Genomic DNA, 19739 nt, shown 5'->3' on the forward strand with positions numbered 1-19739 from the left:
GTGTTTGCGAAGAGTGTGTTCCTCCTGTAGATCATCTGTCTGATCACTGTATTCTGACTGACACACACACACACACACACACACACGGGCTCATGTTTAATTGGAGCCGCAGGGGAGGGTCAGTGTGACGGACTCACTGCGGCCATGACTGTCATTATCCAGGGTTTGCTTCATTTAAACCTCTATTAACGTCATAATTAATCAGTGTGTTGTCACAAACACACACTCACAATGATCAGAGGGATCCTGTAAGTTTAGTAATGCAAAGCAGACTTTACCTTGACATGTGTCATATTTCCAGCTGTATAAATGCAGATACTGTAAACACATAGTTTGTAACATTTTTATATCAAGATTTTAGGTTAAAGCTTAAGTTTATTTGTGTTTTTCACAATGTATTTATTTATTTAGTGCAATTTACAAAGTCAATGTGAAATGAGTTCGGCATAGCATTTTACTTCCATAATGTGACAAATCCAAGTAAAACAACTTCGTAATGTGGAGAAATTGTTCTTTATCAAGAAACGTCAAGCCCTAAAGCACAGGTCATTGTCCATTCAGGGCTGTCAGTGGTCTGAAGTGCACTAGGTAGTAGTCAGCAGGTCTGGTTAGTGTTGATGTGGTCTGAAGTGCACTAGGTAGTAGTCAGCAGGTCTGGGAACGCTGACCTCTCGCCGTCTCCGTGTCTTCCTGGTTCAATCAATCTGCTGAAATCAAAGCCATCAGGTCACCTTTATCATGCAGGGCGTGCGATTGTGTGTGTGTGTGTGTGTGTGTGTGTGTGTGTGTGTGTGTGTGTGTGTGTGTGTGTGTGTGTGTGTGTGTGTGTGTGTGTGTGTGTGTGTGTGTGTGTGTGTGTGTGTGTGTGTGTGTGTGTGTGTGTCTGTGTGTGTGTGTGTGTGTGTGTGTGTGTGTGAGAGCAGGATGAAACCCAATCCGCACCATCAAACGCTCACCTATATTTAGTTCATCCATACGTTAACACATTCGCAAAAAAAAAAACGCAGTTTCCACGCCATGAAATTTTGCTGACGTGCCATCAGTCAGAAGTCGATATCAATGTTAGCTTCCATATCAAGTCATTAAAAAACCTGCCCTTCATAAAAAACACACAGCTTATAACTCAGAGCAGAATTATATCGCAAAGCATTTCATGCATTCATCAATAATTCGACCGCACAGACGTCCTCTAACGCCATAGATGTTTGAAAACTAGTCATTGTGCACAAAACACAGCAGCATATTTCACAATATGGTATTTTTAATATACAATACCATTCAAACGTGTGTGTTTTTTTTAGAAATGAATGCTTTTATTCAGTAAGGATGCATTAAATTGACAGTAAAGACATTTATAATGTTGCAAACGTTACTTTTTCAAATAAATCATGTTCATTAAAGTAAAAGACATATCAAATATGGCCAACCCCAAACCTTTGAATGGTAGTGTGTAATAAATATTTGATTTTGCAAAAAAAAAAATGTTGTCTTAAAAAAATGCATATTTATATGAATGATTAAAATAATAATAATAATAATAATAATTATGTATATAATAAAACTTCAGATATGAAATATAACTCAGTGTTACAAAACTGTAAAATGCAAAAGCCAATATTTCAAATGTTCCGAGGCCCAAAAGTGAAGTTCTCGACTCTTTTTACGAGTCTCCCGAAGCCCAGCTCTGAGCACAAGAGCAGTATTCTCGGGTGAAAGCGAGGTAACTTAAATCAAACGCAGTAAATGTGATCTGACCATATGAAAGGCGTCTCTCTGCCAGCGTTTTAAGAGAGCAGTGGCCGGCCAATATTCATTTTAGCCAGCGACGGCACATTAGCAAATTCATCTGAGAAATATATTACAGATCCAAGAGTAATGATGATGACTAATCTATAACATCATAAATCCAGCATTGTCAACCTGTCCCTCTTTCATAAGGGTGATTAAATTATTGTTGTGTCGAGGTGAAGTAATTTATTAAAAAGTGCCATTATGTTTATTTACAGGCCGAGCGCTGGTCTAGTGCCAGTAATACCATTAACTGCACTGTTGAGACCCATTATGCAATAAAGTACACAATGGTAATTGTAAGATAACAAAGGCAGAGATTTTTTTCTCTATTTCTCCAGATGATTATTATGTTTGCAAGTGTTATTATGTTCTTTGGAAGCGCTATAAATCCTCCGGCCGTGTAAATCACGCCGAGTCTGCGGGACTTGCTGAGTCTGGGAACTTTATAAGTATGTTGCACCGTGTGTTTTCTGTGTGAACGCTTCAGTGTGATCCAAGGGACTCGAGGAGAGCGTTTGGGTTCGCGAGGAGACTCTGCTCATGTTGCCAAATGTCAATCGAGCGCAAACAGGACAACAGCAGAAATGTTCTTCGGCTTAGCGTTCGCTCGCTCTGCTCGTACTCCACTCTGTTTGATGTGATAATTAAAAAGGAAAGCCAAATATTGATGCAGAGATTAGCTGAAGTCATATTTGCCCAGGGATTACGGGGAATTAGATTATCTCATGTAGAAGATCTCCCGATCTCAATCGCCTCCGCCTACGACAAACCCACCGCTGCGGTTAATGACTTTTTTTTTTTCTTTTTTCCTTTGTGTTATACAATTGCTTGTTTCATGCCTTTATTTTCCGCAGCATTTCAAACACACGTTCTTTTTCCCCCGTTTCTATCGTTCAGGAAAATCTGCCGTCACAGATCAGCGCTTCCCAGCGAGCTCAAAGACAAACACTGGATATTTAGGTGTTTTGTTCCACCTTTTGGCACACAGGAGTGAACGGTCACTCCCGCGCAAGGTGACGCTGAAACGTGCCGAGCGCTACAGATCAGCTCTCGAGTGTTTACTGTGCAGATTTGATCAAATGTGCAACACACAGATCTTACTCAGTGGAATACTGTATCCCACAATGCACTGCGCTTGACTCGCCCTTCTGTTTCCAATGTGATAAATGAACTGGAAGTAATTTAAGCCACGAATGTTTATTACATCTCTTAAAAATGTCTAATATCTCTCGCTAAAGTTGCAGTTAATAGTTGCTGCCTTAAATTAAGTACAATCAACTTGGATGTTTAAGTCATTTCAACTTAAAATTACATTAAACTGACTTAAAAAAATTAGTTGAATCTTGTATAACTTATAAAAAAAGTTAAAGCAAAGTAAAAAATATGTTGTATTACTTGTTTATCTTAGATTTTACAGTGAGTATGAGACCCTAATGTGTGAACATATATATATAAATGAAGAGTTCAGATGCAAAAGCCTCTAAGTGCCATCTGAAATTTTCATCTAGAATGATCATTTTTATCAAGCTCGTATATTTAAGTTCAATAATTTCATTTAAATGACAATTCATAGGTAATTTTCATTGCCATTTAAGTGAAATTACTGAACTTAAATATACGAGCTTGATAAAAATTATCATTCTAGATGAAAATTTCAGATGGCACTCTTCATACAGTATATATATATATATATATATATATATATATATACAGTAGTTAACAATTGAAGTGGATAAAAACCTTTCATCAAAGTTATACATGAATTTTGAACAATACCTGTTCTTGTCTTAGGAATACTTTGATGAAACTTTTTGATCCACTGGAACTGTTGACTCTATATATATATATGCAGATGCAATCAAAATGATTCAACCGCCATTGAAAATCAGGGTGTTTTTTGGCAAAATTTACAGACTTTCAGCTGTTTGCAATGAACAAATCAAACAAAAATAATTGAAATAGCTCAACACAACAAATGTTTCAAGTGGTTTCCCCAAATTTAACTGAAAATGCTACTTTTAATGACTTAATGACAGTCTCAAAATTATTCAACCCCCTGAATAGAGTCCATCAGAACAGCGCAAATCTGCAAAACAGGTGTTGTCTCACTAATCAAGGGCTTCATTACTTGCACCAGGTGTGCTTGAGCTAGAACACATGAAATATCTGAAATGGCGATGTTTGTTGAGTCTCACGTTTGACTGCAAGTTAGAAATATGGCTAAGTCAAAAGAATGGTCCAAAAAATATATATATACACACACGTATTTATATATATATATATATATATATATATATATATAGAGAGAGAGAGAGAGAGAGAGAGAGAGAGAGAGAGAAAACAGCAAAAACAATAAAAATATAAGAATTTCATTACAATATAAGAGTTAGAATTATTTAGTATATGTTTATATTACACAGCTTTTACACACACAAAAATGTATATCATTGCCATATTCTTCACGTATTTAGTCATTTTTATTATTTAATTAATAAATAATATCATTAGTAGGCCTATACATGAATACATGATAATTAATGTTAGGTGTTGAGTGCGCTTGTATTCCATGTTCTCTCTGTTGTGGGATGTTTGTGAGCGGATCTGGGAGCTGTTTCTGAAGCTGATCAGATGTTTGAGCAACTCTCTGGCTCCCGTGGGCAGCGGTGTCGGGATGTAGGGCCCCTCGGTGGGATTCGGGCCTTTAAACACCACACACACTCACAGAGAGAGAGAGAGAGAGAGAGTGGAAATGCAGCTGGAAGACACCAGTAGGAGGAACTGGGAGGCATGTGAATGAATGGAGTCATTAGGTAGTGGTTTGTGTGAGTGCCGTCACCAGCTGACAGTCCCGCTCGCTCTCGCTCTCTCTCTCTGCTTCTCTCACTCGTCTCCTGTACGGAGCAGATCGGCTCGTTTGCATTCCCGGGATAGCAGACGCTCGGGAGAGACCCCCACCTCCTCTCGGTCCACACACTCGCACACACTCGCACACACTCTCCTTCTGGACGGACAGATTCCTCTCGCCACGCCTGCCTGTTCCTCCGCCTTTCATTTCTCAGTTTTTTATTTATCACATATGGCTCAGAAACTCATCAACATATGGATCCCATTGTTTGTCGCCCAGGCGGCCCTACTGTTATAGACAATAGCTGATGAGTTTGTTTGAACCTTGCGAGATCCGTCACGGCTGTTGCGGTTTATTTGCCGAGAGTTTTGCAGAAACGAGCGTTTGGTAGACGAGGATCTCGCTGTGTGTTTGGAACACACACTCGCAGAAACGCTGATGTCCACTGTTTGCATCTACATTAATATACTTACTGTAGCGCGCCGTCAACAGAATGATCATACGGCTTATTAGTGGAATATGTTTTGGATGAATTATATATCAAAAGCATGAGGAGGGGGGGGGGGGATCGGAGATGACCAGTACACGGGTGGATGCATCATTCATGTGAATATTTAACGACACATCAAGCCTTATTGTGCAAGATTCGTCCATGCATGTTATTTAGAAGAAAAAAATATGTATATTTGATTTGGTAACATAACTTTTGAAGCTCAGAAACTTTTAGTTTTCGCTGACGTCACCCTCTTTATATATAGACTTATATATAGAAATCCTGATGGATTCAATCAAGTCCCATGACTCCGGTTTCACTTTGAAATACAGATTATGGAAGTAAAAACGTTGAGCGCAACATTTTAGGTTGACTTCAACAGCTCAAACAAATCCAAACAAATGCATGTGCATCACATTTAGCGCAAAAATCAATTGTATCGCAATTTATCATGAGTGCTGATTAATTACTTACAAACTAATCCATTACTGCGTTCAAATTACATGAAAACTGTAGTCAGTTACATCGTCTATTACATTACACATTTAAGGTAATGTAATCGGATTACTCATTTATCACATTGATTTGAATAGAATAATCGTGCAGCATATTAATATAAAAATTCCAGTTTTTTCTATTATCAACAACATGAAGTGCATTGAACATACATCAGGCTTTCTCGAACTGAGGTTTGTGTTGGGACTGCAGGGGTTCGTAAAGGAATAGCTTTTGTTGCATTATTTTCCTGTTATCACTGTTAAGCTGCTTTGAAACAATCTGTAGTGTAATATAAATAAAGGTGACTTGACTTGAAAAGCTAATAATTATTCAAATAAATAAATAAAAATATATAAAAATCTAAAAAAAAATATATAATTTTTTTTTTCTTGTTTATGAAGACTTTCCGAACATATAAGCAATAGTTTTTTTTTTTTAGAGAGGAAAATTTTAAAGATTGGAGAATCAGTGAAATATGAATAATTTATTGAAATTTTGTGAATATTAAGTAATCATGTAATCAGAAAAAAAATAAGTAACTATAGAGATTCTTAAAATGTAATATAATCCAATTAGAAGTCTTTAATTTTAGGAATCTGATTATGTAATCCAGCACTGTTAGTCACAAAATTGAAAAGCTAATAATTAATCAAATCTTAAAAATCTTAATTTAAAGAAAAAAAATATTTTAAAATAAAACTAAAAAACTTTACTTGTTTATGAAGACTTTCCGGACATATAATCAATAGTTTTTTTTAGAAAGGAAAATTTAAGAGATAAAATTTGGGAGAATTAAAATAAATAAATAGGTGAATCAGTGAAATATTAATAATTTATTGACATTTTGTGAATATTAAGTAATTATGTAATCAATACAAATAGATTCTTCTTCTTCTACAGATTCTTAAAATGTAATATAATCCAATTAGAAATATTTAATTTTAGGAATCTGATTATGTAATCCAGCACTGTTAGTCACAAAATGATTGTTCATCGTTATATTTCCTGACAACTGTAAACCACTGGTACTTAGCATAAAAATAGTTTATTGAAATGACGGTATATTTCTTTAAAGATAAATTCAGTATATTATTCGAATATATAAATTATTTTGTTACACAGCAGCCGTGATATAGTGACATGATTAGTTCCTCATAAACAGGAGATGATCATGAGGAGAGATGATTGATTGACAGCGACAGGCGGTGTGTGTTTCAGCGTGCAGCGACTGCACACAGATGCTCGTGTTCTCCGTCACACACTGTAACAGCTGTTGTGGGTGAAGATCAGGCTTTGGTTTGGCTCTTGTTAAGTCTAGTTTGGGTGGTTTGTCCCGCCGAGGGGCTTTAACACTTCAGAGCCTCAGTGTTTAACGGCTCACACTTACTCACGGACATCATTAGATAATACAGAAAACAGCCAGGAGATGCACAGATCTCAGACACTCGTGAAGGAGCGCTTCACCTTTGATTCGTTTGTTCTTCTGTGGAGATGTTCAGCAGAATGTTCACGCTGCTCTTTTCACTCAGTGAAAGTGGACGAGGGCTGTCGATCTCCAGAAGCAACAACAAAATACATAAAACTATGATAAAAGCAGTCAGTATGACTCATGAGCAGAGTCTTCTAAACTCATTTGACAGCTTTGTGTGAGGAACAAACTGAAATATTCAAAGCATTGTAAAAACCAGTGCCTTTCTGTTTCTCAAACAAAGCTTTGAAATATAATGCAAGAGTCTTGTGTTTTTGACTCCGCTTTCACTTCACTCTGTGGAAAGGAACAGACATTCTGCCTAATTTCTTTTCTTGTGGAGAAACTGAAAGTTATACAGGTTTGGAACAACATTTGGTGTGCAAATGACGACAGATTTTTTGTTTTTCATTTTTTTTCATTCAATTGATGCTTTGAAATTGCTTTGTCACTGTGTGTGTTGTGGCGAATTCATATTTAAATGTAATATCTATTTTCTGTGGTGTGCTGAATCTCTCCTCACTCAGCACAGGACAACAGATAAGACAACAGACCTTTATATAGAATTTGGCCACAGCAATTTTAAAAAGCAACTCTGTACATGTCTTTAAAAATAATTGTGTCTTTGTTTGCTCACCCGCATGTCAACTATGCCAACTATTAAACCGCTGCGTCTCTGTGTGCTGGTGACAAATCTGTGTGCGTAATACCTTTGATAGATATTGATTGTAACACTGCAGAAAGGAGGAAAGAGAGAAAAATGAGCTTGAGGACAGAAGATGGCGGCTCCTAACACCAGATCTAATGAGAGGCAGGTGACAGAGAGACACACACACACACACACACTGCTTTTACAGATCATATTCTACACTTTAATAGCATTTGATTATTTCCCTGAAGTCCAGTACTGATGTTGTTCCAGGTGTGGCGATCTCGCTGACCCTGAGCGTTAAACAGGCTGTGATTGCTGGACGTTTCTCAGCGCGATCTCTGCCTCTCTCACTCTCCGTTTACACCCCATAACATATATAAAAGACTGGAGGAATTCTGGTTCTTAAAATCAAAAGAAAAAAGCTGTGAATTAAAGTAAGAAATGTATTTATTTGTGTGTGGTTTTAGGTTGTTTAATTTGAGTTTTGCCCCGAGTGGAGTGGAATTTGAGAAAAAAAGTAAATTAATAAAAAGTATTTGTATTTTTAATAACTAAAAGGAGGAAATCACATTCACATCAACGTCTGCAGATCCCTTTTTTTTTTTTTTTTTTTTTTAGCCACCGGCAGAATTTTTGATCTTTTTCACCAGAGTTTATTGGCCCCCAGAATATTTGGTTGTATGAATATCTGAATATGCAATATATAAAAAATAAAAAAAACAGAGACTCTGCTTTTAAACAACAACAACAAAAAAACAATGAATGCAAATCTAGCAAATTAATACTTGAATGTGGCCAAAAAAAAAGCAACATTTTGATCAAAAAGCTGAGAAAATCATGTGTTTGTCTGGATGGGATTCGGAACGATGATTAAAACACAGATGGAGTAGATCGAGTCCACCAACACCTCAAAGCTTCACAGTCCTGCATTTCATTCAGGAACATTCGGCCGGTTTGATTTACAGTATATGCTGTTGAATGTTATTTTACATATGATCACACATGATATCGCTGGTTTCTGCTTGTTCTTCACCTGTGTTCAGACCAGGGGATTCAGCACTCTTCCAGGAGGTGTTATAGCGCCCCCTACCACACGACAGTGACAACACCGACAGACAGACTTTTCCATCAGTGGAGAGAAAACAGTTAAACTGAGATCTCTGTCATCATTTCCAACATCTTTTCTCTTGAAACGTGTAAGATATATATTTTATTTTCCCTGTGGAGAACAGGAGTCATCGAAGTCAAAAGTGTGTAGTGAGTGGGGATTTGAACACCGCTGTTTACATGCTAAACACAATCAGGGATATAGGAGAAAGAGAGAAATGCTAAGGAGTTAACAAGTGATTTTTCATTTATTTATCGACTGATCACGACGCGGTGACCAGTCAGACCAGAACAACACTGATGTCTCGTCTGTGTGTGTGTGTGTGTGTGTGTGTGTGTGTGAGAGAGAGAGAACGCTGGCGTTCAGACGGCTCGGCCCTGGCTCTTCTCAGGTGTGTGTGTGTGTGTGAGAGAGCGCTGGCGTTCAGACGGCTCGGCCCTGGTTCTTCTCAGGTGTGTGTGTGTGTGTGTGTGTGAGAGAGCGCTGGCGTTCAGACGGCTCGGCCCTGGTTCTTCTCAGGTGTGTGTGTGTGTGTGTGTGTGAGAGAGCGCTGGCGTTCAGACGGCTCGGCCCTGGTTCTTCTCAGGTGTGTGTGTGTGTGTGACCTTGGAGTGGCGGCAGTGCTTAAACAGTGTGTCAGCGAGTGTGTTGAAGCGTGTCTGTGCCGATTATGAATGTTTCATTACTGCCACCTCAGCCTTTAGCTGTGAGCTTTCCACTAAAGCACACTGACAAATCCTCTTTCTTCTGGCCTTTTTTACCTCCACTCGCTCTATCTCTCCTCCACTTCCTTTCTCTGCACTCGCTCGGTTTCTGGTACTCTCGATTTTTCTTTCCGCAGTTTCTCCTCCTCTCTCTCTCGCTGATGAATCTCCAGACAGCAGGGAATAATTGTAGTTGGGGCCGAGCGCTCGTTTTTCTCTTTGTTTGAAAGGCATGACAGGTACGACTTCTCCCCTGGTCTCTCGCCCTCCCTTCCTCCCTCACGCACAAAGAGCCAACAAAATAAGTCAAGGTTTACAAGGTCAACTCGTCTCGTGCTAAGCAGAGCTTTTTCACCGGCAGTATTTCGACTAAAACGTCAAGAGACAGCGGAGATAAATTTGGAAAAATGTCCCGCACAGGCGGTCGTGCTTTCCTCTGATTTCTGCCGCTTGAAATTCTCCTCTGAATGAATAAGAGAGCTTGTTATCTTATTGTCTTATAATAGCAGGCGAGTGTTCGCGCACTTCATCACGCCCTGCCCTGTCGAGTGTGTGAAAGTGTGTCACACACAGCGGAAAAAGAGGGGCACGGCAGATTAGGATCTGCTTTCTCGGGTGTGTTGAAACTCTCCCCGCGTTTCAGAAGAGTTTCTTTGACGGCAGAAACCACTTGCACGAGAGCTTTGATATAAAATTCAGCTTGTGCCTTGTGAAAACAAACAAAGGTAAAACTGTCTTTAATGCATCTAATCGCTCATTGTGCTGAAGTTGTGTCATTTAAAACAAAAACTAAAAAATGCAGGCCTGCAAGCAAAGATTAGAAAGGATTTTCTTCACCCAAAAATGTGGTTTCAACCCATATGACCTTTTTCTTCTGTAAAACACGCAGTTTAGCAGAATGTTAATGCCTTTCAAACTCTAAAAAACATCAAATTAGTCCAAATGGGGAACAAACTGACATAATTTGCTGAAAATCTTCCTCTTATGGTGCTTTTTTCCCTTATTTTTGGGGCTTGGCAGATTCACTGTAGGGAAAAGAGCAGCGTGAACGTTCTACAAAACGTCTCATTTTGAAATAAAAAGTCTGAGCGCTTTAAAATGACACGAGTACATTTAATTTTCGGAGCGAGCTAGTTTTGCCGAACTGATCATAGCAAGCGGTTTCCATTACTTTAAATCTCACCCACAAGCATCACATGCAAAAAATAGATTTCCTTACTAAACAGAATAAATATATATATGTGCGTCTGCTATAAACAGCCTCCGAGTGCGCAGTAGCAAATGCGGAATCTAGTCATAAACTTCTCTCGCAGTCAGCTACTGGATTTCATAAAACCAACATTGACTTTATAACGGCTCTTAATAAATATTGACCTACATTTTAATCACATGCTAATCTTGAGCGCTGGAGAGGTGACAGTTTATGGATGGCCGTGGATCATAAATTTTCCAGGTCGCATCTCTCTATCGAGTGTATCTGTTCCTCCGAGAGCCGTACGATTGATCATATTCATTAAAAATATCTACACACTTTGGCATTTCACAGCCCACTAAGCCTGTGCAAGTTTAAGAATAAGATGTAATTATTCTCCTAAAGCCAATATTAATTTCAGTGGAATAATAAACTACTTGGATTAAGAGATGGATGTATTGTGCTTGTTTGTGTTTTAAACTGGGGTCTCAGACCCAGTCGTAGAGGGGCAAATGTGAGTTTTTTAACAGCAGATTATAAAGAAATCTACTTGGTTTTGTGAAAAAGAGAGATAAAAAAAAAAAAACAATAATAAATAATCCAAAATAAAATATATCCTGAGTAGGAAAAAATGCTTTGTGGAAAAACTTTTTTTTTTTTTCATATTTTAATACTAGATTTGAATATTTGTGACACCTTTAGTTTATTATTTAATTTTGATTGCCTTTATAAAAGCACACTACTTCTTTTTCCACATACAGTTTAAACGCATTTAAAAGTCCTGCAATAGATAGCTAGTTTTATTGCATCAGCACATTTTGTCTAGTTAAATGTTCAGTGCATTCCGTGTTCATTTTGCATAAATAGGTTACTGAAATTGTTTCCAAAACACTAAAATCATATTCTTTTTATATTTTTAGCAGCATTAATTCTCCATATTCACCAATAAGTGCTCCTCTAGCCAGCTGTCTCAAAGCTCTACTGCGCTATTAAAATCATGTTTCACCGCAACCCAGGCGTTTCCAGAAACCTGCATCCACGCCACCGCTGAGCATTGTTTAAAGCCATGGGGTATTGTGGAATAGAATGAGGTCGACCAATCTTTTCAAAACTAATTATAATGTTTAAAAACCTAAACACCAGAAGCAATATTGGGCCAATAAAACGGAATTAAAAGCTCATTTCTGCGGGGTAATTGCACCACGCAGTGCTGATATTAAACACCTGGCATGTGGTACGGCTCTGTTTCCACAGATGTGGAGCGATCAGACCCGAAGCGAACCGGTCAGAGATCAGGCAGGCGCTCGCACACCATCAGCTGCCATGATGGCTTTGTTACAGGACATGATGTCATGATGCCTCTCTTCCTCTATTTGGACAGGCAGAGGGAATGGGAGAGTGATACAGATTGGGTGTGTCGTTGTAAATGGGGGGAGATTAAGCGGATATATTGTGAGTGTTCAGGGAAAGGCTTTTGGTTACAGCCAGGGCTGTGCGTACAGGAAGTGATGCAGACATATACTGGGGTCAATGGGAGATCCGTTTACCTCTGAAAGTCACCTTTTGTCTTGCATCACTACACTGGCCTGTCCTGGACGGGACCGTATAATGCGTATCGCCATATCAGTAACACTGAAGTTCTTTACCTTACAGTTTTTACTGCGGAAATCTGGGATTGTTTGTGTTCTTGCTGCATAGATGGTGTGTACCACAACCAGACAGTTATTTCAAGCTAGACACGCTAAAAAGTACCAGAGTAATTAATGGTAGATGATGGTAATACCATGGTATTATGATATATCATAATCATGTCATAGTACATTCAAAGATTTTCCTTAAAACAAACAAACAAACACATAAAATGAAATAGGTACTTGAAGAATGCTAAAACAAATGTGAAGTACTATGAGAAATGTAAGGGGGAGAATGTTGCTGTGAAATATAAAGATTATTCAAGCTGGATTTGCGGAAAGAAAGTGAGGTGAGTTAGTGCATATACATTTTTGTTTCGAGGATCAAGGCCGGCCTTAGAAGAACGGTGCACTTGTGCGGCGCGCAGAAAGAAACAGCATTGATTTACTATCTAATGATTCCAATACAATGATCAATAAGGCTCTGTTGAAGAAACGAGAAAAACATCCACTCATGAATCTTCCGGTGCCTCAGACACAAAGGTCCTCTTGGCAGAACACGCATGGTTATTGAAGCAGTTGAGATCATTCTTGCTGGTTTTCACATAATGTCTCTCTAGGATTTGGGAAAGGATTACACAAGTCTTTGACTTTAAAGGAGGATAAGATCTTTTTGGTATTGGCCTATACTTACCTGTCCATCGTAGCCTGACTGCACTCTCGACCAAACTCTGATGGTGGACTTATTGAAAGATACCTTGTAGATTCTCAACATAAGGCTAGTTCCCAAATATCTACATCTTATATAGTCTAGTTTGGCAAATAAAAATGTATCTGTTTAACAACTAGTGGATCCGAGACATCATTGGGGCCAGACTTGGCACAACTCTGGAGGCAAAACTGTTGTTTTTGTTGTATGCCAACCTATGCCTTGAGGAGAACAATATCACCAGCGTCTGTCTAGACCCAGCTGAGCATTTGCTGCTTCTGCTGGGGAGGCAGAAAAGGGTCATAAAACCCAAATGATTGCCACCCAGACTTCCCCGGAGGTAGAGAAGCTTGAGTAGAGGATGGAAACCAACAGTTTTCCAGAAGACCTCGAGGCAGAAACCTCAGATGCCACGCCACCTGTGGCACACTGTCAACATCGTTTAGTGCATGTTATTATCGGGTTTGTTTGTTCTCAGTGCATTTAAGACGCATTTAGAAAAGGTTTGTGTCCTCTTTGTAGGTCAGGCGATTGTCAATCTTTGCCGAGTGTTTAAGGGCTGCTGGGACTATGATACCGCGACGGCTATGAAGAGTCGAGATTCTCTAAAACATGTAACCTCGATAAATCACCCGAGTGGAGAGTTTGATGATGGACTTCAATGCAGAGATCAAGTGCAGATCTACCGCTCCTAGTAGATCTGCGGATAGACACTAGGATAAGACTTCTGCTTTACAGTAGGGATAAGCCGGTACCTTTATCTGCTTTAGTGCGAGAGAACAAAGTCACTAAACATAAAATCAGACAAGACTACAAGAATCCCTCCGGTGTCCCTGGAAAAGACTTGCGGAGTGGTACCCTTGTTGAGACTGTGCAACTGAAAGCTTTCCTATCTATGTTCAGACATTTGCAAACAATACAGTATGTGACACCTGGCTGGCCCAGAAACACTACATCTGTGTTCCCACTTTATCTCCCGTTATCCAGGACCGGGACGGTCCCACTGGTTCCCACACACACACACAAATGGTTTAGTGCCACTTCAGGTTTACATGCCTCACATCATTAGCTATCCTCCCTCAATCTCAGACAAATAACAACCAGTCTCTCCTCTTCCTCCCCCCCAACTCTCTTTCTCTCCCTCCATCAGGGGCCCATTCATTACACGGTGACACTTTTACTGCCTCTACCTCTCCCAGACCTCTCTACCTCTCTGGAGAGAACAGAGAGAACAAGAAAGGGAGCGAGAACAGGGATGAGACTGAGTGGAACCAGAAATAGAGCGCCGCCCCACCTCCAATCCCACACACGCTCAACTCGAAAATACAGAAGCTTGTTTGTTTATGAGTAGCATATTTTCAGACAGCCTCTTTTCCCTTGGATGTGCAAGGAATACTGGGAACACCTTGTCCATCTTTTGGTATCGTACCCCAATCCATGTGTGTGCAATTTCTGCATTGCATCATGGTCTCCTTGTACAGTATGTGTGAGTGTGAGTGTGTGTGGGAGCAAACACAGATAGGCCACCTGCACAGAGAAGGGTACACTGTCTACATGTACATTACGCAACCCTGTTTGTGCAGGAGATAATGTGCTCTGAGCATTACACAATCAGTTCTTCAAATCACATGCTGGGTTTCTCACATGTTGGGAACAGATCAAGCTTATATTTTGTACAACTTTAGCATGTTTCTAAACCAGTTCAGTGTTGCATTTGTGTTGAAATGTGGTCTGATTCTCGTGCTAGAGTCGCTCTTTCCCTTGTCTGCTGGTCCAGGTTATTGATTCCACTGGCCGCACAAGCGTGAAAGGGCGGGACAGGTCTCTTTTATGATTGGTTTCTTGATGTGTCAATTACTCTGTTGGAGTGAGTAATGCGTGTGACAGGCGGTTTGTTTATGGAGTTGTTCCGGGTCATGGTCAAAGCCTCACTAAACACACAGGCGAAGAAGGGTTCAGCGTATGCCACTCCGGGGAAACTCGCTCACCCCTGGAGACTTTCTTGGTTTAAATCCCTAGAGAAGTCCTTTTTTACTGGGGTGTAATATAGAAGACTAAGACTAATATAAAAGTTTTCACAATGCATACTGTTCACCACTGAAAATAACAAATGCATGTACTGTGTAAAACAGTGTCCACTGTATGCTGAGCATTCATCCTTTATTAGTTGTGATGTCTGTGTTGATTGTTCTTTTTATTAATTGTGTTGAACAAATACTCAAAGCATGTCTAAATCACTTCACTTTAAGATAATTGCTGTGATGTGTGTTTGATGATGTCATAACTCAATAGTTGACTCAATCAATCAATATAAATTGATATTTAACCAACTTTTCATTAGGTAGCAAAAAGTTGTAGAAAAAAAATGTCACATGGACTTTTTTTTTTTTTATCTGACTAAAATGAATGAATCCTATTTTTGAACTTGTTCATTAAAATGAATCATAAAATGATTGATAAAATGAATCCGATTTCTCAGCGCTATTTGTTAAGACTATTTTAAGGCCCAAAAACAATGTACTGTAAAGATGTAATGGAGACAAAAAAAATTGCAAATAATTAAAATTATTCAAATGAATAGAACTGAGAATATCTTCAGAAAGGCTGATCAAAATTTTCAGCCCCCCAGCTATGTATACGACTACATAATATCATGTTTTTTTATTTATATTGAATGATTCATTTTTAAATTCATTTTCTCTTTCTTTTCAGACAGTGTAACACTGGAACGCTTCTGGCTTAGGGTGACCCATGGCTCCTAGACTGCCACAAAGCACAACCTCTCCAAAATCAACCCCTGATGAAGACAACGATTAGGAGAAGGAAGATGACAGAGGATCGAGAGAAATCAGAAACCCTTTATCAACCTGAGTGCCATTCCTCAGCCTTACCCACAATCCCCTTCTCCTGACTCTATCCTGATTTTACAGTCAGATGTCTCGCCAACAATGAAAAACAAATTAGGAAAGCCTTGAAACATCCCTGCATGTTTGATGATGCAATCCAGACAATAAAAGGAATTTGAAAAGGAACTTCCACCAGATATTTCCACACCACATGGACTCAAACTCTTTCTGTGTCTCTGCCACCGACAGCCCTCCGGTTTCTCGTACCAGATGCTGTTTTATTGTTCTTCGACATTAAGCCCAGCGTTTTATAAAAGATGGTGGGGAGGATCCAGCCAGATGGGGTCAAGAAAGACAACAGCTTTCAGATTCTTTCAGAACAGCAGCTAGTGTATATTGTGTACAGGATATCAATACAGGCTTATTCTTAGCAATGTGAAAACACCATGTTTGTAAATAGTTCACAAATTGTACATTTCCTGCATTATGTCTTTGTAGGTTACGCCGTTACATTTATTCAACATTTTTATCTGTACAGACGTGAAGGTTGACATTGATCTCCAAACAGATGAGTATTTGTATGCCGTAAACATCCATTTAAACCATATAGACCCCTTCTAAAGACGATTCAAACATTATTGCTTGTTAAGGAGACATTTATAGAGTGATCTAGACCTAGTTAAAGCCTAATGCAGGATTGAGTGACTACGCCTTTGAGAACGAGAGAAACGCAATTGAATTGAGTCTCTCGCTGTCTCTCTGCATCTCTTTATCTGCTGTAGAAGTCCCAGCCCGTGATGTTCTAGTTTCCGATTCTCAGATAACTTCCAAGCTTGATTGCCAACATCCTTGTACAGTCTAGAATTGCATCTTCTCATCATTTTTGCCCCTTCAATCAATGATTACCCAATGCCTGAATCCTCTACGTAGGCGACCCTGCGGGATCACAGGGTCCGAGCACCTGAGGGGGGTGTGGATCTCTCCTGGATGAGCCTCTCGCTGAGCTCCCACAGGCTTAGGGCGGCTGTGGTGTCCTGGGCCTGTGGAGAGGGCAAGCAGCGGAAGCAGTTGTTGAAGTACATCCCTCCGATTCCCTCCAGCTCCGGAGCCACGGCGCAGTAGACCGTAGTGGCCGCTCCCTGTTGCTGTGGAAACAAAAACAAAAATATCAGAATAAACTGAAGCAATGTGAGCAAAAATGAAGACTTTTGTTCCTGCACAGAGAAAGTGACAGCCGCAAAAACTGGGACGGGGCAATACCAAAGACACCTTTACCATCTGAGACTTGCTCCCCCCCCCCCCCCCCTAAAACTGATCATGAGATAGGGGAAGTGCTTCACAGCCTGTCAGAAGACACCATGGGACAGACTGTGAGCTTGTTCAATTGGAGCTCCTGTTGTACTTGTACAATGGACACATGGCTGTCAACAATCTGCATGCTGTCATATAGGTACCTGCCAAATACTAGTCTAGAAACCACCAAGATGAGCTGGTTTATTGTGTTCAATTCTGGCAAGTTCTATAAAAGCTTTTAAGGTGGACTCAATCCTCACGCTGTCTGAATGCTCTATCTACTCAAAGGTTAGCAGGAAAACAACCGAGAACAATAGTAATGACATGCACTTGCCGGTATCTCCTCCATAAGTAGGAAAAACAGGATATAATATCTCAGAAGCTTGAACTGAGAAGCACTCAAGTGGCAGGTTCATTGTATATCTCTTGTACACCTGCCAAGAATCACAGACAATGATCAACACACACAAACAGTATAGTTGTAGATACTGTACATATCAGAAAGGCAGTGCTTTGGGGAAGTCTTGTAAAGACGACTGTGGGGCAGCCTGCCAAAACTGTCCATTCATCTCATGTCAAAGGGATTTCTGGATGTCACTGAGTCAATGGGGACTTTCTGTCACTGCTGGAGAAGGCGTCTACGTGTAGACACACACACAAACACAAATTTAAATCTTAAAAAAAGGGATCCAGCGCAAAGATATCAAATTGAAAGACACTCGAGACAGGTTGGAGACACATAACCCAAATCCCAGTATCCTCTGTAGCGCATACAGGAATGGCCAGGCTTCATGGAAAGCTCTAAAGGGCCGTTCACACTGACAGCGGTTTACAGCAAACAAAGCAACTGGAAGTAATTCGCTTTCAATGAGGTTTGTCAATCTGAGGCGACCAAAGTGACACAGACCATTTGGCGAATTCAAATTTGGTGACAACCAAGATACACAATCCGCTGTGACAGTGATCGCTTTCAGTGTGAACCCCCCTTAAGAAAGGAAGCAATTGCTGGAATCACTTTTCCAAGATGAAGAGGTGTGTAAATTTGAAGTGTGTTATTTCAGCACCAAACTAGCAGAAAACAGTCCTCCCGTCTTCTGTTGTCGTAAAACATGTAGTCCCCAATGCCACACCATTGGCTGAGTCAGAAGTGGACATGTTGGGCCACTCACACAAACAGTTTGCACATAAAAAGACACACTTAAGCTTTAATTAGCTTTAATAGTTTAAGATTATAGCGGTATCATTGTGTTCAGCCAGGGTTTAAAGGCCAGTCTAGCAATTCCATCCTCATCCCCTAAAGTTAAAAAAAATCCTCATGAAACATCAAAATCAGTCATTTGTGTCTGGAACACAACATGTACGCCCCCAGTCAAGCCTCTTTTAGGGTTTATTTTGTTTGTGCCCTCGGGTTTGATTGTTTACACCAAAACAAATGACTCTTCACGTCTCACAGATGCTCTGCACTTTTCCGCGTGGCTGATCAGACTCTAATTGTTGGGGACGGTTGGCTATCCTGGGTGTTTTAACTGTCTTGGGGAAAGAGGGCTGAAGATTCAGAGGAAAAGAAAAACATGTCAGACAGAATTAGAGCCGACGTGCAGTTCAAATGTTTCCAGACTGGTTTTTTATGTCCCCCCTCTCACAGAAGAAGCCGTCCTGCGCTACTTCACACACACGACTTCTGCTGGAAGTTAACTTCTGTGAGATGCACATGAAATGGACGGCCGCTTTATCTTCAAATAGTGCAGGAGCGTCTCAGATCTGAAAAAAGCGCAGGCCAACGTTTAGGAGATCGTCTGGCAGACGTTTACAGGGACGTACACCGATGGCCAACTCTTTAAACAGAACGCAAATACACACGCGTGCAACAGTACAAAGACATTGGCTCGTTTAAGGAGCCAAATCAACAGCTGTAGCTCAAGCTGGCAAAGACTGCGACAGAACGCTTGTTAGAAACACACACACACACACACACAAACTTGCAGGAAGAAAGCCAAGGCTGTAGTCAGATATTCAGTGCGCTCATCCCCATTTAACTCTAGTTTGTGTGTTTTTCTGTATCTGTGTGTGTGTGTGTGTGTGTCGGACCGAGCGTCTTTTGAAGTACACAGATGCTGCGTGTTGCTTTGGTTAGTGTGGCAATAAACATGACATCAAAAGGATGGATCTTTCTGGAGTCTTACCTGCTTGTGCAGTGATAAGTTAATACATATTTGAAGCTGGGAATATGAAAGGACAGAAAAATGTCACTCAACCCCTCTAGCGAACCCAACGCAGTGAGTCAATATGCAAAGATGCACTTTATGGATTCACTGCTCTTGTAATTACATTTAACGTAGTTACATGCACAAAAAAGTGTTTGCACTCGTTCAAAGCTGTGTGAAAATATTTCCCTGGTTATTAAGGTTACGTTCTGATAGGAAAATGTTGAGCAACCTAGCTTTCGATTAGCTCATTAGGAATAACAAATGTGCTCTGAAATCCAAACCCAGAATATACGTCTAGAAAC

At 40.0% G+C, this 19739-nt stretch overlaps 2 protein-coding genes across 2 annotated transcripts in view; one reads left to right on the forward strand and one right to left on the reverse strand.

Moving 5' to 3' along the window:
• The window catches only part of mafb (MAF bZIP transcription factor b), a gene marked incomplete at its 5' end in the record, with an annotated part of 79383 nt that extends 63237 nt beyond the window's left edge, over window positions 1-16146 (forward strand). The window contains one exon of the mRNA XM_081356431.1: window positions 15804-16146. The remainder of the gene's footprint in view (window positions 1-15803) is intronic.
• wwox (WW domain containing oxidoreductase) overlaps window positions 15931-19739 on the reverse strand; it is a 272642-nt gene continuing 268833 nt past the window's right edge. Inside the window, exon 9 of the mRNA XM_081356428.1 lies at window positions 15931-17082. Coding sequence (XP_081212554.1) covers window positions 16882-17082 — 201 coding nt within the window. The 3' untranslated portion in view covers window positions 15931-16881. The remainder of the gene's footprint in view (window positions 17083-19739) is intronic.

The sequence above is a fragment of the Scardinius erythrophthalmus genome (assembly GCF_964197995.2).
Source record: "Scardinius erythrophthalmus genome assembly, chromosome: 24".
NCBI lineage: Eukaryota > Metazoa > Chordata > Actinopteri > Cypriniformes > Leuciscidae > Scardinius > Scardinius erythrophthalmus.